The 25,163-nt window shown below is 50.2% G+C and overlaps 1 protein-coding gene across 1 annotated transcript; it reads left to right on the top strand.

The window, feature by feature from the left end:
- Window positions 1–15,514: 15,514 nt before the first annotated feature.
- Window positions 15,515–25,163, top strand: LOC108937721 (EMILIN-2). Its single transcript, XM_018757827.2, has 9 exons — window positions 15,515–15,680; window positions 16,859–16,984; window positions 17,401–17,588; window positions 17,695–19,467; window positions 22,606–22,872; window positions 22,961–23,008; window positions 23,103–23,153; window positions 23,235–23,366; window positions 23,568–25,163. The coding sequence occupies exons 1-9, from the start codon at window positions 15,568–15,570 to the stop codon at window positions 23,888–23,890; spliced, it is 3,021 nt and encodes a 1,006-aa protein (XP_018613343.1). The 5' UTR covers window positions 15,515–15,567; the 3' UTR covers window positions 23,891–25,163.

Here is a 25,163-nt window from a genome sequence, read left to right as displayed (position 1 = left end):
CATTCGTCCGCTTGTTTAATAACGTTTATTAGTTTACCTCCTCAATATCCCCCCCCCCACCCCCAGGGGAAATATTCTCTCATTAGCCGCTTCTGTAGCAAAATAGCAATAAATTGGATTTTATTGCAGACATTTGACTAGATGAAAACCTGTGAAAGACACTCGCCCCGGCAGGACGTTCCCCTGCTTTTCCGTCGTTATTGACTGAGATTTGAAAGGTGTTTGTCATTTCCAGGAAAGATTAAAGATAATAAACAGGGACATCATCGCAGAATGAACTGCTGTTGCGGGTGATCAAGACGTTTAAACCTCTCCGCTGTTTCTATTTATATTTTAGGGCTGTCAAAGTTAATGCGTTAATTGAAAATACTGGAGTCTTTTTTTTTTTTTTTTTTTTTTTTTAAAACGAAGCGCATTTTACATTTCCCCTTAAGGCCCCATTTGCAGCACATGGCTGTGTTGTGTGCGTGTGTGTGAGAACACACTGGTCACCACTGTGCGCTGAGCTCTGATCAGACACCTCCAACTACGCCCAGTGGTCTGACAACAGCCCCCATTCATCTCCATCTGAACACACTCTTTCTGTCCCATCCAGCTCCACATCGCCTGAACAATAATCAATATAATAAATAAAAATCCCTTCGCTGTGCTTCCATAATCAAAAATCCATATGTTCTCGTTTGACACGCCTTATAACTTGAGATTAAGTAATGAACAGGATGCTTTTTATTGCGTATTCTATTACACTGTTTCTCTTAACGTTATAATGTTAATGTTTTTTTATTTCAATTAAAAAAACCTTTATTTGGATTTCATTGAAGCAAGAAAAAATTATTCTAATGAAATTATAATAATTATAAAGAAATTAAGGGGTGTGGTGGCGCAGTGGGTTGGACCAGGTCCTGCTCTCCGGTGGGTCTGGGGTTCAAGTCCCACTTGGGCTGCCTTGCAACGGACTGGCGTCCCGTCCTGGGTGTGTCCCCTCCCCCTCACGCCCTGAGTTGCCGGGTTAGGCTCCGGTTCCCCGTGACCCCGTATGGAACAAGCGGTTCAGAAAGTGTGTGTGTGTGTGTGTGTGTGTGTATAAAGCAATTATAATACAAACAATCAAGAGTAAATCTTGCAGTTAACTGGATTTTCTCAGTCAGGAACAGAATAAGGTAATCAGGAAATCACATCTGCGTTTATATGACACTTTCAAAGTGACTTACTATGAGACTACATACTACAATTTACCGGTTCATCCAGCTGGGTAATTTTTACTTCGTGCATACCAAGAACCTTGGCCAAGGGAACTGCAGCAGGAGATGGAATTCAAACCCGCAACCTCTGAGTCCAAAGGCAGATACTTCAACCACTATGCCACCTGGTGCTGCACCCAGTGCTTACGAAAGATACTGAGGTTGAGGATAAGCGGAGTGAAAATGGGGTTCAGTGATGTGCATGTGATGGAGAAACCTCAGAGCCTCAAACCACCTCAGAGCACATGGGGGGGTTGTCTTTAAAAGTCTGATTTTACTACATTAAATTAACTGGGCGGTAACTGATGACACAGCAGATGTTTGGCTCGTCTCACACACACTCCTCTGCTGTAAAAAAGGCTCCGTGGGTTTGTTCTGGCTCACCTGCCATCTACACATCATCTTAGAAAATACTCAACCTGTGTCCAGCAACCGAGAGTCAAAAACCAATCCAAGAGTCTGGTGCCGCTGCAGAGAAGTCTGGAGATGAATGGTTCCTCTGCAGTACCAGTAACACACTGAACATTTACCTTGTTTACTCAGGTAATGAGAATGAGCAGATCAAAGTCCTTTCTAAGGCAGGCAGGAGGTCCACGGAGGCTGCAGATGCTCCAGGCCCTCTGTCCTCATGCGCCTCGGGGGCCTTTGAAGAGCCCTCAACGTCAGTCGCTGGTCCGACTTGAGAGCAGAAGCTTATGTCTACGCAATGCAGGAATTCATGAGAAACACTGGGATGGAAACAAAGCCAAAAAACACCCCCGACACCCTCCACATTGACTCTTTAGAAAGCGCTCGAGTCAGCGAGTGCAGCTCAAACAGGTGCCACGCCAAGGTTGGACTCAAGGCCGATGGGGAAGCGCTTCAATACCTCTGCTCGAGTTTCCATAGAGATGTGGTCTTTGCATTTAATCGAGGTGTTTGCAATGTCTGCCCGCGGAACGGGAGAGGATCCTTGATCTTCTTTGTCGCGCGCCGCCGAGATTCGACGCTCTGCGCACATCTCGCCTCTGCCATTGTGCTTGTGCAAAGGAAGGTAGGGGCGCCCACGCGAGTGCCGCACAAAAACCACACTGCGGGGTTTCGTAAGAGCCGCACATTTCTGCTGTGAGTCACGGTCGAGTTGGAGGGGAGGGGTGACCATGCCGACAGTGGAGAGACTCCGAAGGACCTTGAAACCACAAGTTTGTGAGCTCCTTCGCTCGTCACGCCCGTCACCTGTCGGAGCCACGTGACGGGGCGTGACGGTGAGCAGGAGGATGTGGACTGAGGGGGCGGGCGCCTAGACAACGAAAACTTAACAGCAAAGGGGTGAAATGACATCTAGAGAGGGCTCGCATGATGGCACAGCAGGTAGAAGTGGTGTCTCACAGCACCTGGGCTGTGCTTTCGAAAGTGGGTTTGAATCCACGTGTGTGGAGTTTGCATGTTCTCGCTGCGCTCGTGTCGGTATCCTCTGGGCGCTCTGGTTTCCCGAAACATTCCAGATAGCTCCTCTGGCACAACGTGGCCCTGCTCACCCAAGGAGGTGTCCACCTTTGATCGAACGGGGCTCCGCCCACAGCGACTAAAAGCGCCTCAAGAGCCACTCGGACAGGGTGCAGTCCCATTTCCAGTCGACGACCCTGCCAACCGCGTTACAGTAATTATGTGTGGAAATGAGTCGGGGGGGGGGGGGGGGGAAGGAAACGGCCCATTGCTCCAGTCACCGGCAAATTGGATCATCAGACCCTTTTAGAATTAGCCCTTCCGAGGCCGTCTGTTAAGACACTGCATGAGAACACGCATTAACTGCGCGCTTCCTAGGCGTGGCTACGGTGGCGCTGGGTGGCTGGGGGGGGGGGGTGCATCTACCGCCAGCAGCGTAACTCTGGGCTCATTGCATTCGTACCGTTGTCACGGTCCGTATGGATTTCCGAAGTGTGTGCGGTGAGCGAGAGCCGCAATAACCGTCTTCGCATCCTTCCGCTCCTCTCTCCCCCCTTTTGTTTGCTTTGGATTTCAGTCAATAAGACAAATTTCAGCGTTTCCCAGAAGGCCTTGCTGACCGTACCGCCCGGAGTGGAGCTCCGAATTCGGGCGGCGGTGGAGAAAATTTACCACAGTTTATATCAGTTCCTCCGCTGGGCTTTCACCCTTTGCCCCTTCAGCCTGAAAGGCCACTGTGAGGGTCCAACGGGAGTCCCCGATCCCTGGCTCACGCCGGAGTGCCGAGTATCGTTTCCTGCGGGTTTCTGCCAGGAGGAGCGCGGGTTCGAAGCAGGCGCCCAGGGACCAGAGCTCTAATGGTGTCTGTCTCCATGCTACATTAGTGCTGGTTAACAGTGTGTTATTGATTCTTCTTCGCTAATCCTCGTCCCCGCGTCCACTAATCAGCCATTACAGCGAGCGGGAGAGGCGGGGGCCACATCTGCAGGAAATAAGCTTCCTTCAAGACCTCCATCACTGCTCTTCACCCTCTTGCAAATCGATCCGTTTCACGGTACTTTTTCAGAATATCATTTCGTTGCACTGTGTGTCTTGGGCTACATTTGGGATACATGTGGTCGTTTCTCACCATGTTTTATACTTCATTAATGCCTTCACTCCCCCAGCGGGGAGAGAGCAGATTCCAAAGGGGACGAGCAGTTAAGCCGACTGGTGGGCGTGGCTAAACACCTTTGAGCGAGACCAAAGACACTGCTATGAGGGAGACCTGGAGACAGCGGGACTGGGAAAAAAAGTGGTAAAAGTGGTAGAAGGAATAATGAGAGGAAGGCAGCTCATTCAAAAAGTCTCCCTTCTCATCACTCCTCTCTCGCTTTCTTTTGCTCTGATATCTAGGGATGTTTAAGGATCCGACGCATTTGGCTGTCTGATGGCTCCTCTATTCCTAAATAAGGGCAGTAAGTGGCGTTCTGTAGGGAGAGCCGCCTGATGTAAATGATCTGCGCTTTCTTTAATGTCATCAGCATTAGTGCTTGATAATGGACAATAAGAATGTGAATTACTGAAAAAGCAGCACCCTTTTTTTTCCTCTTCCAACGCTCTTGATTCAATCCAGATGCAATGTGCACTTTAAGGCTCCGAGACAATTCCCTCCTAAGATGACCTCCTCGTAATGCAATCCCTTCGGCCTCCTCCTCCTGATGTCCCCGGACTCGGTCGGAGGCGCTCGAAGGGCAAGGGTGGGCGACGGTCCACTCAACTGCCACCTTTTAAAGGTCTTCACATCGACTGGCTGATGGGTTGGGTGTTCCGCGAAGACGGCCTCCTTGAAAGCGCTGCATGTCCATCGCGGATGGCTTTTTGTCACCGGAAGGCTCCGGAAGATGCATGGTACCCACGAGGACAAATCCCAACAGCAACAAGGCACAGAGAGCTGGAGCTCACGCTGGGATCACAAACCCTTTAAGGAGCGATCGTGGAGACCAGCGAGGCTGGATGCAAAGAACCGCTCCTCCTCCGGTGGTCCGACACCCAAGTGGTTCTATGAGCTTCAACAAAGAGCAGCGAGAACTTCATCAGCCAGCAGTCAAGGTGATTCGTTATCGCCACAGATAGAGACGGAGGGACGTTTTGTCATTCGCGACAGGAGGACGAGAAGAGAGCGTAGGGCGAATGCAAAGGTACGACCGCGCCGAGAGCACCGCGGCCGTCTCGGGGGTGATGGGAGAAGAACGAGGAAGGTCGTCCTCGAGCAGATACCTTCGTGGGCCCCGGCACACCAGTCGCGAAACTCGGAGCCAACCTGGGGGTGTTCGCGTCCATCCGCGTCTCTAGCTGCGGTTTGAGATTCACGGCCGGAAAGCGACCGCCTGCCCCCCCTCCTCGAAGCCCCCCCGCACCCCCAGGTAAGGCAGGGACCCAGATTACCGTAATCTCCACGCAGGTGTGGAAGGACCTGTGTCAAAGTTCAGAAGAACACGGGGAAATTTTATTAATTACCTCACTAACGGCTTTACTAACAGCTTAACCCTTACTAAGGTTCTCCGTAATTCTAGAACTTTTCACTCTATTGCTGAGTATCATTATTCAACTCAGCTCGACTCCGTTCACCGTTATTGCCACCGTACAAGAGTGACGAAATTCAGGTTCGGCAACTCCCAGAGCGTGATGTAAAGTGCAAATACGGAATTTAAAGCACTGCAGAATACAAAATAAAGGGAAGAATTAAATACAGAACGGATAGTAGCAACAAATATAAGCTCTTATATCTCTTGAATTTCAGAATAAACGTAAATGTTCAAAAAACAATGCGGGCGATCAGGTAAAACATGAAATACCTTGTCTTTACACTGTTTTTTGTTTGAATACGGGTCACAGTACATTTACTAATCACCCATTTTTGTCTTTATTAGCACCGTACTGTCCCATCTTTTTTGCAATTGGGGTTGTAAGTGGAGCTCAAGGGCTGGATGGTGTGCAAAGTCATTTTTTCTACATGAAAAACAACGCAATACAAAAAAAATACAATGAAACCAAAATAAAGTAGTGAAAAATGTCGGCGTGTATTTATTACCGTATTTAACACACAGCAGTTGGAGAACACAGTCCTGACTAAGAGACGTCCCTCAGTGTTATTTTGTGTTCTTTAGGTACATGCACACATCCTGCGTGTACGTTCCGTTGCGCTGTTCTACTGCTTTAGTTCGTGCTTTTCCGGTATGTTCTATGAGCATGGGGTCGTTCGAGGTAAATTCCCGGAGTTGGCCTGCAGGGTTTTGAAAAGGGGGTCCCGGATGTGCGCGTACATCGGACAGAGCGCCCAGCAGCAAGGGGTATAAAACACCGGTGTGTTCGGGACGGTTCTGAGCCTCGTCCGTTCCGAGTAGAAGGGCAACGCACGGGAGCGTTACAGAGAACCAAGTGCGGTCGAATAAATATGAACCTCTTGAAGTCTCTACATCTCATCGCCGTGTCTCCAACAGGACCGGGATTCGCCACGACCAGGCCTCGAGTTCAACGAGTCCAAGGAGAGTCGAACGTCCACCGGGAAGTACCTTTCCCATGGGCACGACAGCAGGAGGTGGGATTCGAACCGGCAACTTTTTGGTCTAAAGGCGCCGACCGGGAGCCCCGGAACGCCGTCCGCGGTGCTGAACCGAGGCTCCGAGGGCTCCGGAGAGATCGCGGGATCGCGGGAGCGTGCACGTGGCCTGGGAGGACAGAGGCTATTCATTACCCAGAAACACACCTGTTGCCCTCGTCACTCCCCCTCCACGTTCAGACTGATCTCACCTCATTAACATTTAAGGTGATGAGGTAGCAGCGCCTAATTAAGATTGCATGAGCGAGGCCTTTTACGAGCGTATTGACATTTCACATCCAATAAATTACACAGCAACAATGTGTGTGTGTGTGTGTGTGTGTGTGTGTGAATGAGTGAGCGCACAGGTGTGTCTGCAAGCGTCTGCTTCTATGCAGCAGTCACCGCTGTGAATGCCAAATATTCTCCATATTTTTGTGCATCCGCACACGCTCCCTCGGCTTCCTCCGACACGACAGCAGCGAGAACTCCGAATAAGTCAAAACGAGTTTGGCGTTGACGCGGGACTACGTACAGGACCACGTGCGACCGTGCCAAGGCACCGACATGTAGCACTTACACAAGCGGTGCCTCTCCGAATTAAGGATTTAAGCTGAGTCACGGAGAAGCGGTCGGCCCACAGCTTACAGATATTTTTAAAATGTTTGAAACGGAAGAGCAGAAATAAAGCCAAATTGAAAACAGATACCGAGTGCGTGCAGCTGCTGGGAAGAGAACGCTTTCCGTGACCTCCACGGTCGTGTGCGGTCCAGACCCTCCGGTGACCCGAAGAGGACCGTTTCACCAGCGACCGCAGAGCCTCCCTGGTCTTCGTCTAGAGGCAGGGTTCTTAACCTGGAGTTCGAGGATGGACTTTAGGAGTCTGTGAATCACAGGCTTGCTTTAAAAATAACGCCGTCTAACTAAATAAAGGTTAAAATAAAAATATCACTATGCTGTTACCCTCTATAACAAATTCTGCGTGAAGCCACTCAGTTTTCTGTGCAAGAAATTGAGTGTAATATTTTCTCCAAATGCATTTATGGACATTTCTATAGGGCGGCATCCTTAGCTTTCGTCGGATTCTAGAAAGGGTCTGGAGCCGAGAAAAGGTGAACAACCTCTGGTGTGGAGCTGGAGGAGGGTTTGCTGCGAGACAAAAATATCTCAACTGGTGATGTTTAAAGGATCAGCAGGAAGACGCATAACGGACATCTGTATTACTCACCGACAAGAGTGACACCTTGAAACTTTTCTAGGTGCAAGTATTTGTGTTTCGAAGCCGTCTGTATGATCTCTACATGCTGTGGAACCTGCCACCTGCTGAGCCATTGTGCCTCAGAGAACTTCTCCCAAATTATAAACCATCTGAAGTCAGACCTCCATCAGCTGCCATCCCTTTGCTGTCCCACTGAGTCTGGACCTTTCGCGAGTGAGTTCTAAAATCAAAATTCAGTTTTGGCTCCAATGTGGAGAAATGAGCTCCCTCTGCCCCTCAGAGCTGCTGAATCCCTTCACACACCCATTTCTTTCCCATATACTTTTTTCAAGCCCATTTCTCTGCTATGATTATCAATGTATTTACTATTTGAATGTCAATTCCATAGACAGCTACTTGAGGGATGCAAACCAGCAACATGGTGGTATCGGACAGACAAGCTGTGTGTCCGTAATCCGGTGTATGTGTTTAAAAACTCTTCATCTGTTGTTGACACACTTTTGTTTATCGTGAGTTTTATGTCGTTTTGGAGGAATGCGTCTGACAAATTAATAAGTGTAGCAGTAAATATGAAAGCGGATCCCGCTGACCATCACCCTGCATCGTCGCAGAGCCCCGTGCTCCTGTCTCATACCGCTAACGCACGTGTTTGTCACTGTTTATTGTGCCGAGAGCCACATTTGCTCTCCAGCGGAGACGAGCCGGATTCTTTACCGCATTTATTACTCCTCTGTGCCGCGGATGTTTGTTTCTCTCAGGGCACCAAGGGGCATCAATCAAACCCAAGTCTCGTCTCCGCGAAGCCGACTGGGGCGTCGGCTGCGCTCCGCAAACCTGCGGCATTGCGAGACGCCTGGGCCCCTGGGGGCCAGAGCGATGGGAGTTCCGCTGCAGTGAGGTGCTCTCGGGAAGAATCCATCCCACCACATCACGGAGCTGGAACACGGTGAACACGGTGAACACGGCGATCTGTTTACACACATTCAAAGTAACAATTTAGTCCCACGGCGAAAAACGCTGAAGTCAGAGAAAATTAATGGTTATTCACCTTTTATTCTGCTGCCTCGGCATGTTCAGCTTGGCCAGCGATGAGGGACGCGGGGCGCCTGGACACGTTTCAGAGCCCGATTAGTGATTTTGGTCATTTTCACAGAGCCGCCACCCCCCCGGCCCCAACCGCCTCCTGAGAAATAAAGAAGCGCTAAACAAATGCGAGGGCAGTTTTCCAGAGAGAAGCAGCAAGTCGAGTGAAGAACGTGAATTTTGGTGCAATATACGGACACCCTGTGAAGGATGGCAACTGGAACCCGAATCCCAAACCCATTCCTGTAGGGAAGCAGTTCGGCTGGGAAGCGCTGGGCGAAAGCGAAAGCGCCCGAGAGCCGCGTCACTGTACTGCCCTCTACTGGCCCCCCCAGGGTGGGGCAGGAGAACTCGGAGCTGAGTGAGGATCTGTGGACAGCAGGGGTGTGAGACACCCCTCTGGAAGTGTGTCTTTTCAAGCACGCATGTCGGAAAGGGATGCCTTCGGTCAGTGAAGCGTGCTGACCGACAGCGACCGGCTTGCTCGGGGGCCGAATGTCCGCCCGCTCTGGGCGACGGCCCTCCGGAGAGATCCCCACGGAGGCGTTGCGAAACGCTCCTTGGGCCACACATGAGCTCCTCTAATTACTTTTCAGAGCGACTCCATTAATCACTCCGCTGGCGGCGCTGAAACACCGACAAATGACACGTTAATCTGCGGCAGCTACAGCTTGCACATGCGGGGGTGGGGGTGGGGGTCACAAGCAGGAACAGCCACAGCGTCACCTGACTCTCCTTGTCCAGCTCAGGTGTGTCAACAGTATAACAATAGGTGGGATTTGAATGCAGCAGCTCTAACCGCTACACCACCTGCTGGCTCTTATATTTATAGCCGCGTTGATCGCTGAATCGAATCAGGGTCGTTTCTTTTATGGCACATGATACAACATCTGAGTCGAGTGGGATTTAAACCAACAGCCATTTGGGTGAGAATGAAGACCTGTGGGTCGGGGCACCACCTCCTGGCCACATACACACTCCTGGGAGGAACTTCACAGGCAAGTTCCACTGTTACTTAATAGAGGTGGTAGAGGGGCGGTCACCTTCAGAGCTCCAGATGTGACCCAAGACCTCGGCATGAGAGAGGGAGTGGGGGGGGGGGGTACAGACCTTTGACCCTTTGCCGGAAGACAGAAGAGTTCCAACCTTACTGGTTGGGCTGCCAAGCTGCAAGGTCACGGCCGAATCGCATGCTGCCACGGGCGCCCTTCCTCCCACATGGCACCCCGCGTGAGGTCAAAGGTCAGAGCCAGTGAGCTATGAGAGCTGTTTGAAAACTTCCTGCTGCGGCAGAATTGCCAGGGCAAAGTGGGCAAAAAATCATTAGTGTGCCCTTACACACACACACACACACACACACACACACACACACACACACACACACACACACACACACACACCGCTGGTCACCCTACTACACACTTATTGTATATTCGCATATGACTACACTACACAACAATCTTCATAACCCCTGTAGGCCAAAGACCGTGTTCCTCTTTAGCTTTGGATTTAATCATAATCTCTTTGACTGCTGAACCTCAGCGGCAGAAATAAAGGATTTCCGTGCCACTCACAAGTAGGCGTCTCCTAAGTTTTTATTCTGAGTACAGATTTGTATCTGCTTTTGCTCCTGTCCCCCAATAGTGTGACTATGTCTTACTCACCGCGCCCTCTAGTGGCGGACAGTGAGAACAGCGACCTGCCTATAAATCCTCCAACAGGGAAGCTGCACCAACAGCCCATAAATAACACACAGACACATGAACGCTAAGGGATCCAGATGCTACGTGGAGTCGAAGCACCTCGGTCACCTACCTGCTGCCAGTCTCTGGTTTGACAGTAAACCCCCCAAACGAGCAATCAAGGACCCACAACTGAAGAATTCACACCGTCTAACGTTTCTCACACACAAGGAATTCGGTGAGCTAGCGAACCATCGAAACATCTGCAAACACACTTTCACACCACGCTCAACGTTCTGCCCCGGGAGGGAAGCTTTGGCACACGTTTCACACCGGGGAGCTGCGCTGCACACGAGCGACCGTCCAAAATCATCTCCACACCTTCCATCTCACAGCTCACACATGTTTTAGAGGATTGCTACCTTACTCGGGCATAACCAGCACGTCTCCTCCCAGTCATCCACAAGCCAGGTGCCTTAAACACTGTGCCACCTGCTGATGAGCAGCGGTACCGCTGGTATTGCTGCAGCAGGGCTGGGCGTCTGGCCTGCAGCCATCGATGATTGCAAGCATCCCTCAGCATGAGAGATGGGAAAATTCCTCCCGTTTTGAACACACGTCCTTTCTTTTCCAGGATTTTTTCCCAAAACATCATATTTTACGATGTGCTGGAGAGGAGCAGGAGGCGGAGAGCAACACGCAACTAGAACATAAGTCATAACACGAGTTCTTTTCTGCCTTCACATTTTATACGTCTGTGGAAAGTTCACTTTTTGCCCTCACACTTCTATCTCTAGATTAATAAACGTACACATTCATACACACACACTGAAACCACTCGTCCTGAGCAGGGTCGCGGTGAACCGGAGCCTAACCTGGAAACACAGGGCACGAGGCTGGAGGGGGAGGGGACACATCCAGGACGGGACGCCAGTCCGTCGCAAGGCACCCCAAGGGGGACTAGAACCCCAGATCCACCGGAGAGCAGGCATATATATATATATATATATATATATATATATATATATATATAGAACATAAATGTATTTTCATTTTAGATGTGGATATACAGATCATAAAGGAAAAATAAAATCTGAAATCAGTGTAAATCTATGTAATTATTAATAACAAGTATGTGAACATTACATACACACAGAACACAAGTTTACACTTTAGTGGCTGAACGTATTTTCAAGACTGAAGTTGGTTAAGGGAACAAAGAGAGATACGTTATTTATAGCGCAGAGCGACAGCTTGTTTCACGTTTCCTAGAAAATGTTTCCTACAAGAGACACGGGGCGGCGATGCGTCATACTGTGTTTACACAGTATAATGTACAATAAGCTGGCACATCTTCGGTTTTCAATAAATGTGATTCGTTATGGTTAAACGGGACTTTTTGTTCGTTTCCAAAATTTGGCAACTCCTAATTTCTGGACGCCCGTCCACGAGGAGAGAAGACGCTGTCCACCGTTCAGGTGCGTCTTTAGTCATAACTGCCTGCTGAGCCGCGTGTCTGGAGCGTCAGTGTCCACACCGTTGTCCACACCCGTGTACGTGACCCACAGGTCCCTCTGGGGTGGGGTGGGGCGGGACCCAGCTTTCCCAACTCCAACATCTCCTAGGGTGTCGTGCGTCTCCATCTCAGCTTTAACAGTCCCTGGAAAAACAACTCCAGCTACTGCACAATTTCAGTCCTTATCATTGCTGTTCACAGCGACTCACTCAGTTTACTATGGTACAAGGCAGGTGGAAACCGCGCTCTTCGGGAGTCCACAGGACACATTCTGGCACTGGAGACCCGTGGGTTCCCCTACCAATCCAATCCACCTAGAGAGCATCTGACGAACACAACTTCGAAACCACCACGCTCTCCACTGAGGTGAAGCCCCTGAATTGTGGCAAGTGTTCTCCTCCATCTATCAGGCGGAAGAATCTAGAAGCAGCTCCACACGGGTCTGCAGATGCTGCCAGCTCACTCTCCTTTCCCATAACGGCTCCAGTGCTGCCAACTGGTCAGCTGCCAGCTGGCCCTCAGGACCATCAGAAGGCCATTATTTTGTCCGCTCATATATCTTGTTTTGGATATAAACTGAAACCCTGGGGTCAACGGGTTTGTGTTTTTGTTCCAGAGTGTGTTTTGCTCTCTCTCCTTATCTGTATGGTCTCTAGGAGGAACCATCTCACTGGACAACCCTTGGGTCTCTTGTTGGCTCCATTTCAGCGGAGAGCCCAGGAGGTCGGTGTATGAATCTGTCTCGCTGGAAAACCTCTGGGGTCACCTGGTGAGCGCACCACACTGGAGAACTTCTCCGGGATCATCTGCAGGCTGAAAGTGTGCCGGCAAGTCTCAGCTTTTTGTCCCTCCCCCACGTGGACTGGTGCTGGGACCTCGTGGCACAGAGTGGCCACTGGAAGCCAGTTTCTCACCAGAAAAATTCCCCATGAATGAGAAGCATGTGCTGGAGAAATGAGAACCACATGTAATGCACCGTGGGAAATGCCAGATGCACGTTCGGAGTTGGTTCATTACAAGATTTGGGCTCTCCGGCAAATTTCGGCTCATTAGAATATTAGAGAAGATACTTCGGAGCACCGCACGTTATTCGAACAATAGAGCTCATTAGAGCTACAGCGTTGCATGTGAAAGGTGAGCAGAGTATCGGAGCCCTTAAACACCTCCAGTGAGCCTGAACACAAGGCCAAGATGTTCCCTCAAGAGGTCAAAAGATGGACATCAATACAGTGACAATCATGACAGCGATGACCCAACCTTTGGCAGATTCTTGAGGCTCACATTTTTGCTATTGAGGGTTTTAAATACATTTAAATCTGAGTGTAGGGGTTCATAATTCTCCGGTTTTGTCTTCTCTGCTGTGAGTCTCAGGTTTTACATTTCAGATTAAGCTTCGTGCAAAGTGGTTTTTACATGAGTCCTGGCCCGTGTCTCACTTTCCACTAGGCTTTCAAAGTGGTCAACGAGAAGTCTTTTGTTTGATGTGTCTATGATCTGAATACGTTTGTTGCTTTGTTTGTGCCTGCTGTGGTTTGTTACACTCATCAGGTTCTATGACTCCCCTCTCTTAGCTCCTTTCTGATGCATTTACTTGTCTCCTTTAATGTCCTTCTTTATCCTTATATGTACTCGTCTGTATGTGATCATTTACTCCTAGAATTACTCCAATATCCTCCAGTGTTACCTATCTATCTTTCATTTTGAACATGTTATGTCATTTTAAATAACTTCTCTCGACACACACACACACACACACACACACACACACACACCATCTGAAACCGCTAATCCCATATAGGGTCACGGGGAGCCGGAGTCTAACCCGGCAACACAGGGCATAAGGCTAGAAGGACACACCCAGGACAGGACGCCAGTCCGTCGCAAGGCACCCCAAGCGGGACTCGAACCCCGGACCCACCGGAGAGCAGGACCCGGTCCAACCCACCACGCCACCAAACCCCAAATTTCATAAAGGATCATAAAAGCACAACATTAATGGTCTTAGAATTGCCTGCTGAGGACTGGGTAAAGCATGGTGGCCCCACAGAGGGAATGTGGGTGGTCTGAGGAGGGAGTGTGTCCTGTTGTTTCTGCATTTAAGGTTCATCAACTGTCCCACAGAGTGTCTGTCATCCATGACATTAAAGTAAATTGTTTATTTTCCTAACACATGTGTTTACACGTAGGTCATGTGCATTGAGGCTTAGATCCCTCTAGGTTGTGAGGGACAGCTGAGTCGACCTTAGGGAGGCAATTCCCGTCATTCTTACAGCAATTAAAATGTCATCCAGTCTGGTTATAATTTTCCCACCAAACACATCATCAGGGTATGAGACACTGTGGGGTCAGTCAAGGTCAACATGATTCTCTGGGATGCAGAACCATCAAACATTCTAGGTAAAAGTAAAAACCCAAAACTTCTCTCCTCTCATGATACGTAACCTTAGCTCATCTGGACTGCTTCTCTGGTCGTCCACATCCAGAGGAGAACAGTGTACACAGAGACAGCACCTTGTAGGGAAAGTGATCCATGGTGAGGATGAATATAAGGGGTGGCACGGTGGCACAGCGAGTAGCGCTGCTGTCTCACAATGGCTGGGTAGTGCGAGAGGATGTGGGTTTGATCCCTGCTCAGTCTGTGTGGAGTTTGCATTCTTTCCCTATGTTTGGGTGGGTTTCTTCTGGGTGCTCTGGTTTCCTCCCACAGTCCGAAGACATGCTGTTCAGGTTCCCCCATAGTGTGTGAGTGACAGAGTGTGTTCCACCGATGTATGGATGAGTGACCCGTTGTAAGTGGTGTACCTAGCAGCGTAAGTCACCACGGTGAATGAGGTGTGTGGGCTGATAACACTACATAGAGTTCACTGGAAGTTGCTTTGGAGGAAAGTGTCTAGTAAATAAATGGACATTGCTGGAAACAGTGAGAGTTTGTTGCAGGTACACATCTAGTACAACATACCCCATTGTGATGAAAATGTAATAAGCCATGAAGAAGCTGACCAGGCTGTTGCTGAGATCTGGAGGTCTTACCTGGAAAATGTTCTCCAAGCAGGGCTGACTTGCTGAGGCAAAGCCTTACCTTACTGTGCTCTTTAGCAAAGCCCATCGCCCCTCCGCAACCTCCTACCACAAGCCGATCAATTTGCGGCAAAAACACGCAAAACGTTCTTACCATTGGTCAGCAACACGTGTTTTTGGTCAGAAGACCCAGCTGTAAACCCTGTGGAAACGAGCTGAACGAATCCGGCCCCACACTCCTATTCTGTTTGGGAGCTCTCTCTCTCTACCGCCCCCTAACGGCTGCGGGCGGAAACGCAGGTTGCGTTCGCTCCGCAACAAACACGTTTCCCACAACAGAGCAGGAAAAAAGTCTCCGCAAATTTAATGGTTATTTTGGCGGAGCTCAGCGAGATTGTGCAACATTTGGCGCGACGGTCGGACCATCACATGTGCGCCCCTGCCCCCTGGGCCCTGCTTGGAGCAGAGATTCATTGCCTCTCTTCTCTTGGACTCTCCAGCTGTGGTGTAAAGCGAGCGGTAAAACTGCAACTCTGGTGCTGAGGTTTCTTCTCGCGCCCCGTGCAGCGTGAACGCGTGGATAACAAGGACGGAAGCTGTAAGAAAACTGCATCGGAATGAAAAAGACTTCCATAAGGCTGCTTCGGAGAGCATCTGATCTGGAAGAGCGACAGGAGGCGTGGGGCGGGGCGGGATTTGTGCAGAGAATCCCCCGGGGAGCGCTTACGTCATCGCCGAACGCCCCGCCCCCCACGCGCCAGTCGCGGAGTTCCCGAGCGCTGCGAGGCTCGAGTCCTGTCTGTATGTCGGGGTCCACCATCATGTGTCGGGTTCCCGTGATCTGCGTGCTGCTCACCTTCTGTCTGGTCCACGGCACGCAGCCCACGCGTGACCTGCCCCACGCGCGCAGGAGCAAGTGAGTAACGGGCTCTTTTTTTTTCTTTCTTCACGTGCTTCAATCATTGAATAATTGACTCAATGAATAATTACCATGCCAAGTTTTTATATTTGGAATAACTTTTTCCAGTCCCGACCCGTATGTCACTGAGTCTTAATAACCTGGCCCTGGGTATAATATGATTATGGTGCAGTAATCATGTTCCGCTGAACACAAACTGGGGCAAGTCCACACAGTGACTGGGCGGCTGTGTGTTCAAGTTTTCCCAGAGTAAAGCAGTGTGAGTGGCGGTAAAACTCCCTGACTACTGTACTTACTTGATTTATGAATATGTCGATAGCGAACTCCAGGGTTGTCTTGTGGGGATCAATGTCCGTTTTAGTAGAAATCAAATAAAATCTGCTAAAATCGAAAGGAAATCAGTAACAGTGAGGAGCTCAGAGCTGGTGGCCAGAATCAGATCGGTGTGAGATCAGGATGAGCTCGATATGTGATGAGTCTGAGATCAGGATGAGCTCAGTGTGGGATGAGTCTGAGGTCAGGGTGAGCTCAGTATGTGATCAGTGTGAGATCAGCGGGGTCGGTGTGAGATCAGGATGAGCTCGATATGTGATGAGTCTGAGATCAGGATGAGCTCAGTGTGTGATGAGTCTGAGGTCAGGGTGAGCTCCGTATGTGATCAGTGTGAGATCAACATAATATCTGTGTTAGATCTGTCCGACCTGTCCAAAATTTGCAACATGTTTTCTACTTGAGCACATGTAATTCAGATTATCAAGTTTGTTCCAAAACAAGTATGAAATGTGCTATTGGAGTTTCAGTTAGGGGGGCGTGGTGGCGCAATGGGTTGGACTGGGTCCTGCTATCCAGTGGGTCTGGGGTTCGAGTCCCGCTTGGGGTGCCTTACGGCGGACTGGCGTCCCGTCCTGGGTGTGTCCCCTCCCCCTCCGGCCTTACGCCCTGTGTTACCGGGTAGGCTCCGGTTCCCTGCGACCCCGTATGGGACAAGCAGTTCTGAAAATGTGTGTGTGTGTGTGTGTGTGAGAGTTTCAGTTAGTGCAGCTTTATTTAACACTGACTGTTAAATTGTTAGTATTATTCTTATGTTCTTTAGTTACACATCAGACTCACTGTCATATCTTCCACTGTCTTTGTAATTTAAAAAGCTGTGTTTTGTTTTTGCTTCCAATGACCAGGAACTGGTGCGCACGTGTCGTACAGAAGAATGTGACCTGCGCTGTTCTGGAAACGACTGAGAGCTTTGTGGAGCCTGAGCTCGCACCGTGCCCCGAGGACCAGCCGGGATGCTCGCGCCAAGTGATGTTAGTGTCCTGGGAGTCTGTGTTGGGTGGGGACTCTGGTCAGGGTCGGGTTTCTATTTTGGCTGGACAATCAGAGGTAGAAAGGAAGTCGATGTTGGGTTATTAATCTGCTCTGGGTGGAGCGCTTGCTTGGGACCATCCTATAAGAACATGCAGCTGTCCACTCCACGACCAGTGCAAGGACCTAGAGAACAACGGGAGCATGGTTTCTGTAGAGGACATGATGGTCACCAGGGGTGCTGTGGACTGCTGGTGTGAAGTGGGGCTGTTTCTAACAGAACCAAGGACCATTATCATCTGTGGTGTTTGTAGTCACGTATGAACAATGAAAATGTTGTCACTTGTTATTCCTTCGGAAGATTTACTGTCCAGACAAATCTCCTGCTACACTTAGTCCCATGTGCACTGCCCAGCAGGTATCGTACCCATTTCCGGCCCGTATACAAGATCGGGCACAAGACAGTGACAGAGCTGGAGTGGAGGTGCTGCCCCGGGTTCCAGGGCCCAGACTGCCGGGAGCTGAGGATGGGTGTGAACAGGCAGACCTTGGTAGGACCACATCTTCATAGTGGGCAAACACCAGCACAGATCCACCGTCCACATGGTGAGGAACTTAAAGGGTTTCCCTTCACTCATTTCCACACCTGCCTCCATTTCCAGGGATCTGAACCCAAACAGTGATGAACAGGTTGCTTGTTCTTCTTCCTCAGGGCTTCCTAATCCACAGCTGGGACCAGAGAGGGTCCATCAGCTGGAGGAGGAAGTGCAACGCCTTTCCCAAACAGTACTGGACCTGCAGTCCGCCATGATGGGCATGCACGAGAACCTGCGGACAGACATCCAGAAGGACACGAGCCAGATGGTGGTAACACTACTCAATGATCTGCGGCCTCCTGAGAGTGTGAAGGGTGGAAAGGTTGAGACCATAAGTACCCCAGCTAGATTGTTTCCAGGGCTGGAAGAGATCACATACCGCCTCAATAGTGTGACAGACTCCTTGAAGGGCAAAGCTGACATGCTAGACAACCTCCAGGGCATCGTGAGCAGCCACGAGGGACAGATACGCCTCTTGATGGAAGCATCCAGAACCCCCCAGTCCAGCAATACCACGCCTTCAGTGACCGACCACGACGTTCTGCAGGCCTACATTGACCGCAAGTTTGAAGAGCTGCGGCAAGAGCTTGTTGAGAGCATGGACATCAAGATGGCTAGGCTGAAGAACTCCTGTGACCACAAGATTCTGTCTGTGCAGAAGCTGTGCGAGAAGCAGGAGAGCAGTAACTTGGGCTTGGCTGAAATCCTGGGTGCCAAGGAGGCGGACCTTCGAGCCGAGATCCACAACCTGCGGCTGAGTTTGGCCGACTCCGATGGATTAATCAGGACCAACAGGGAGACAAATCCTGGCGGGCAACCAAACGACTTCGCCGAGCTTCGAAGGGAGGTGAACCGCATTGCTGAGGCCAGCCGTGTCCTTAATGCTCGGGTGGACAATGAGCTGAAGCACCTCTCCATGCTTCAACTGGAGGACATGTTCGGACCAAGAATCGAGGAGCTAGAAGCCCGCTTCAACGTCACTGAAAGGAACACAGAAATTCACTGCTTCTACATCAACGAGAAGCTGACCCGGCTCATTGGCGAGGAGGTGGTAGCGCTGCGGGAGCTTTTGGATGAGCGGCTCAACACCATGGAGGACCAATTTACCACCATGTTGGTGGAAATGAGTAACAGCTCCTTCCACACATCCTATGGTGAGCCATCTGAGGATCTGCAGAGGGACGTCACCTCCAACAAGCAGGTCATCCAAGGTCTGGAGGAGAAGCTTGATGCTCTTGGGAAGCTGTGCGCCACAGGCTGCAATTCCACCCCCAAGGACTTTGACAGCAACACGGAGAAGCTGGCACAGCTGGAGGTCCTGGTTCAGCGAAAAACGTTGATCGATCAGCACAACAGCAAGAACCTGGCGGACCTGCAGGGCGGGTTGAACACTCTACGTGGTGTCGTCGCAGGCCTGGGCAATTTGCTGAATAAACAAGCTCAGGAGCTCCAGCACATCAATGCCACCTGTGGCCAGATGGGTGTGGCTTGTCACGGGGAGCCACCAGGGGGGCTGACCAGCCAGGTGGAGGCTCTACAGAGCCAACTAGACCTCTTGAGCAATCAGATGGGCCCTGAGCTTAAACAGTTCAGGGAGACTGCCGAGGGTGTAGTGACAGAGCTTTTGGCAACAGATGAAAGGATTGGAGATGTTGAGAAGGTGTGCAGTCAGCTGGGGGGCATCTCCGACGAGCTGAGAAAGCTCAACGAGAGCTTAGGTAAGCAGGTGGATGGGCTGCAGGCCGGTGTCTATCAGATTAACACTGCCCTGGCAACACAGTCCAGGGACATCTCAGCCCTTAAGGGGTCCCTCCACCACCTCCAAAACCAGGTCTTGCGAATGAACCAGACCATCCCGGAGAATCGGGCAGACAAAGGCAACAATCCAGGTGAGTAAACATCATGCTTAATCACGGTCTCAGAAGAAATGAAAGCAAGTCGTAAAGCATTTAGTCATAAGACGGCCTTGAGGGAGGACCGGACATCCATTTCTAAGGGTTTGTGAGGCAGCTTGTGGTCAACGATCCTTTCATTTAGTTTCATTCGGTCTGTACTCTCTGTTGTCTCAGTCTTGAACTCAGAGTTCGCAGATGGTCTAAGAATGACTGACCTTTAAATGTCTTTAAGGTATCGCCCACCTCACGTGCATTTTGTGTGCAGTCGTCTTTGTCCAAAGGTGTTGTTGGATGTAGTGCTGAGCATCAGACTGTTGTGGTAATGCCTATAGGCAGTAGGAACAATTCTTGTAGCGATAGGCGTGTGTCCAGGACAGGACAGCAGGTGGCGTAATGGTTAGAGCTGATGAGGTACTGAGCCTGACCCGACACAGTTAAAATACCCTGCTGTATAAATGGGAAAATCAGTGCAGGCAGCTTAATATGAAGGACACTTTGTAGAAGGGAGTCAGATAAATATCAGTTAATAATAAAACCAGAAAAGCTGCCAGGAAAAGAGGACGCTCTTCCTGAAATGTTCTTCTCATACGTCTATGGGAGGGATTCTCATGCACGCAGCTGGGTCGCCGGGGCGGTGGCTGTGTGAGCGATGCTGTGTCCTACATGCCAGCTGCATTGAGTCATAAGCGGCACACGTGAACCTAGCATCTCCCCCTGGACACGGACTCTGGCTGGTCTTTCCTCAGCTTTGTGAAACAGGATCGTCTGGTTCAGTGTGACGGGTGCGAGGCCTATTTGCTCACGTTGAATTCAGTCCAGTGGAAACTTTCATGGTGCACAGCTGTTGTCTTTTTGTCTGCTATCTTCCCCATAACCCTGTTTTTTTTTTTTTTTTTAGAAATAATGTACCTTTAGCTATTTCTGATATGAATGTTCTGGGGGGGCTCTGTCACCCCCACCCACCCACCATTCTCCTCTGTGGTCCTGAGGAATCGCAAAGGCTCTAGGTTGCTGTCAGGTCCTGTTCCTCATTAGGGTTGGGGTCCTTGGATCCACAATGTTCCAAGTGACATCACTTCCTGTGGAGGTCTGCTGGGTACCCCCTCGCTGTGTCTACACCCACTGAGTCTGTGGCTCTGACGTAGTTTCCTCATAACCGACATTTCAACTCACTTCGATGACTGAGCTCTGCCCTCCTAACTACAGCAGTCATGGTGATGAGTGGTGCTGAGGAGTACTGGGTGTTGCTCAAGAGTGCATCACGGTGGTCGGAGAACTGCGAAGATGTGGGAGATGCCCAGGATCTGGAAGACGTGAGCTGTCCCTCCCTGACGTTGCTCAAGGTTGTGGCCAAAGTGGTTTCCAAGGTTGACACACAGCTTGGACGCCAGTAAGAAACCACTAGGCAGGACTGCGAAGGGTGTCATAAGAGTTGTGTCAGGATGAGAGAGAAATTCAGGCCAACCCTCCTCTTCTGAAGGCAAGCAAGGAATGAGATTCCCTAGAGGAGTGTTTTCCAGAGGTACACAATGTGTCTTTGTCATTAAAGAGTAGATGCTGGAGCATTTATCTCCCAGATCCCCTGTGGAATTTCTCAGCGCTGAGCCAAGGCTTTATCAGCCCCTCACTTCCTACTGATAGCATCTCCCGTCCCAGCAGGGACACACCCGGGGGTCTCCTTCCTCTACAGGAGGACAATAAAGAGATATTCTTGACCTATCCAGCCCCCCAGTCCCACGTCACCACCAATGGAGGAGCAGATTCAAATCGGAGGTAGAGTAGTTGGGAGCAAGTGGACTTGTGACTGGAAGGTGAGGGTGGTCCTGCTGTTGAACTTCTAGAGTCAGTGTTTAACCTGAACTACTTCGGTTAAGACTCGAGAGGCATCATTGCGTGTGGTTTCCTCGGTACAGGAGAGTATGGGAGTGGTTTTGCCATTGCCTTCCCCCATGCACGTCTTAGGATTGTGAACAGGGGCAGAACATGCACACTCCACACACCTTTACCCATTAAGAGATATATCAACCGAGCAAATTTTAGAACCAGAGGTTTTTAAAACCCTTCGCTGTGACCGTGTTGGGGTGTTAAGACGGTCATTTCAAAGCAGACAAACACTGCCTCGTAACTCGCTACTAAATGTTTGTGCATACATCCCAGAGGGGGGTTATCATCTTGGGTAGTTGTTGAGGGTGGGGCCTGTTACAACAAAACATCTGTTCTTCATTGGTCTTTGTTTCGGTCATGGGTCGGTCTGGGTTTGGTCTTTTTCATCGGTACAAAACCCCCGCCTGCATGAGTCACGCTGTACGGCCTGCAGTCCGTTGGTGAAAACATGCAAAAAGCCCCAGATGAAGCTGTATTGTAACTGTTCACAAATTGCCAGCAGCCTTTCCTCTGAAAACTAATTAACAGCAGGCTGCAGCAGTGAGTGTAGGATCACTAATCGCCCCATGGAGGAGGCAGACAGAGATTTTGGGGTTTTGAAACAATGCCGAGACGCTGAGAACGCTGCGAAGGAGCCCAACTTGAGTAAGGGCCCGAGGACTGGTCCTTGAGGAACACCTATAGATCAAGGGAACAAATCTGAGCTTAAGCATAAGAAAGGAGCTCAGAGGGTTGCTGGTTGTGGAGTAGGATTTCGCTTGCAGCGCCATGAGCAGCGTCTTCTGAGATGTTCGCGGACAGTGAAGGACAGTGTGTTGTGTTTGAAAGCGTGAAGAAGAGCTTCATTTATCAGCGCCTTCTTCTGCAGCGACACGCTCAACGCGAAACGAGCTGAAGTCGTAAACCGATCTGTACCGCGGTCCGTACTACGCTGTTTTGTGGTATCCTGCCTTGTGGTCCCGTTGTGGGACAGATGCCTCGTTTGTTTGCCGCTCTACAAATCTTGTAGCGATTAGTGTGGGATGAGTTTGCTCTTTGGATTCTCATAGACTCTGCCAGACGTTTACTTCACAGTTGCAATGTAGGAGGAGGCACAGGTCCTTATCCAGTGTGCCACCTACTGGCCTTGGTCACCAAATAAGGTTGGGATTATGACATGTTGACAGGAAGAGCCAGCAGGAATTGTGGGTAATGAGGTGGGCCTTTGCATTCAGTACTTCTCTCCCATCTTTGCTCATCTGCTTTTAGGTCTGACAGCTCCAGAAGAGAAACGGGTCCTTTCCGCTGGCAACAAACCCCCCCACATCCACATCCCATTCATTAGCATCCCCCACAGAAAGGTTCCTACCTCCAGGCTGCCTGAACTGCCCCCTCAGCTCCCAGTGCCCCCCAGGCCCCCAGTAGTCCTCCCGCGTCCGGTGTTGGAGACCGGGCAAGCCGGGCCTCCGGGGACCCCTCACAACCCACGAGGCGTAATGACATCTGAGGCCCTCCAAGGGTTTGCTGGAGCCCCAGGTAAGTGGGGGGGGTGGGTACGAAGAGAGAAGGTCAGTGACTAAAGGGCAGCATTCTATATTTTTTTTTTTTTTTTTTTCACGAACAGGACACCCCTCCCTCACACCCGTGTCCTTCAGGCCAAACATCTTTCAAGGTACATTCCTCTTTCTCACTCGGCCCAGCCATGCAAACGTGTCTCTCCAGCCTTTTAAAGTGAATTAATGTGGCACCGTCCCCCGTTTCGGCAGCTGTCCGTCTTCCACGGAGATCAGCGCAGCACAGACCCATCGTAACTCGAGGTAAACACACTTGTTCTGGGCCACTTTGCCGCAGCTGAATGTGAACATAACGGTAACCGTCTTTTGCGTGGTCCTCCGCAGCGGTCAGCGATGCCACGGGACCCTTGTCCTTCTCTGCCGGCATCGGTGCACCTCCACCCCCCGGGGCCCTCGGTGTGATCCGCTTCAACAAGGTGCTGGTGAACGACGGCGGCCACTACGACCCGGCCACAGGTGTGTGTCATGGTGGGAGGGTCATGTAAAGTCACCCTGGAAGGGGGTCCTGAGGTGCACGCGCACACACACACACACACACACACACACACACACACACACCATTACCAATGCCCCTCCTTGAAGGCACAGGGCTGGGTGTGTGGAGTACAGAAGGGAATATGGTAACTTGCAGTAAAAGTGGCGACCACCTTTCCACAGGGACCTTCACGGTGCCGGAGGACGGCCGGTACCTGGTCAGCGCGGTGCTCATGGCCCAGCAAGGTGACCGCATTGAGGCGGTGCTCACAGTGTCCCACCGCAGCGTGCAGCGGCTCGTGTCCTCGGGCCCCAGGGGCCACGCAGACCCTCGACAGAAGTGCGGCTGCGGCGGCTCCGCCTCCGTCGCTCTGGTGCTCGGCCTGCGGCGTGGCGACACCGTGAGGCTAATCTCCACAGCCGGCAGGCTGGCCGTCCCCGAACCCGACGAGGTCCTCTCCACCTTCGGCGCCATCTTCTTGTACCCGACCCCGACGAGCCGGTAGCCCCCAGGCCACAAATGGGGGTCCGCCCCGCCTCGTCTGCAAAGCTACGGCTACTGACTGGCCTTTACGCCTGATCCAGGGTCAGCTCATCTTCCTCCAGCCTGCTCCTCATCTTTACTCTGGTAAAAATCACACTGATGCAGGTTCAATGAGAAGGAAGTCAGTTTACATCATCTGCATCCACCAACAAGCAAGTCAGGGTTCGACAGCTCATTGCATTCACCTCAGAGGGAACAGATTAGCGCGTGGAATTATACATCTATTTGGTATTAATTCTTTAATATAATATATAGTATGCTCTAATTTTACTGTAAAAAGCAGCTCTGCATTTCTCTGGGTTTCCATAAATGGCCTTTTTGGATATTTTAGATTCTGATGCAGTATTCTGGGAGAGACAAAGCTGTTTCTGTATAAACTGTATAGGCGGGCGTGTGCGCGTGCGTGTGCATGTGTGTGTTATTCTAATCCAGCCCCAGAACATGCGAGTCTCATCCCAGTTAGTCTGAACCACCATCCACCGTCGGATGCGAACACGGGTCACGCCACACCACTCCGTGATGCTCACCAACGACCTCCACGTGGTTCCGTTGTAAAAAAAAGTGCTTTAATCCACAGGGAAAGATACAAACCCTCATGCGGCTGTTTAAATCCCATTTAATCACTCATCTGTAACATATTAATGTTGGAAGAGGAAATATTCAGTTCTCGAAAAGAGCAGCATCATTGAGGGAATTCCTCTTTACCCTTGAATGTTACTTTCCTGTCTTCCGCAAGGCAGCGCTATCATTCTGTTTATATAATTGCTAAAATAATCACTATGATTATTTGATTAATCATATATGATTAGTAAAATAATTAATATATGGTTAAATAATCAAATACTGAGTCACGTACACTGTCAGAGAGAGTCTAAAAGAAGGACCATCATACTTAAAAGTCCAAACCACATCTTGTGTACATGGAACTATAGGATAAATGATTTTTTTTTTTTTTTTAAAAACCTGTAACTCCAGAGGTTGCTAGTATGAAACCGTGAAATACAAACTCTGCTTTGGTACCTTTGTGATGTTTATATTTTTTTAAAGTAATTTTCAGAGAACATCATTTATAATCGCTGTCCATTCAAGTAAACAGGTGTGTAAAAGCAACTGTGCAACAACATCAAGTTGTATGTTTTACACTAAAATATCTATTAAACATGTTCATTCTCTGGATTTAGTCTTCTTACAGAAAGAAACCAAATGTGAGGTGGGTTTGTGTTTTCACACACATA

The sequence above is a fragment of the Scleropages formosus genome, chromosome 7, assembly GCF_900964775.1.
Source record: "Scleropages formosus chromosome 7, fSclFor1.1, whole genome shotgun sequence".
Lineage (NCBI taxonomy): Eukaryota > Metazoa > Chordata > Actinopteri > Osteoglossiformes > Osteoglossidae > Scleropages > Scleropages formosus.
Note: the sequence above shows the minus strand (reverse complement) of the source record. Positions and strands in the feature narration are given on the sequence as shown.

Excerpts from the sequence above, each read along its gene's own strand:
- LOC108937721 (XM_018757827.2), top strand. The coding sequence starts at position 15,568 with ATGTCGGGGTCCACCATCATGTGTCGGGTTCCCGTGATCTGCGTGCTG. Across the intron at positions 16,985-17,400 it reads GGATGCTCGCGCCAAGTGAT|GTATCGTACCCATTTCCGGC; the intron begins GTTAGTGTCCTG and ends ACTGCCCAGCAG. Across the intron at positions 19,468-22,605 it reads AGACAAAGGCAACAATCCAG|GTCTGACAGCTCCAGAAGAG; the intron begins GTGAGTAAACAT and ends ATCTGCTTTTAG.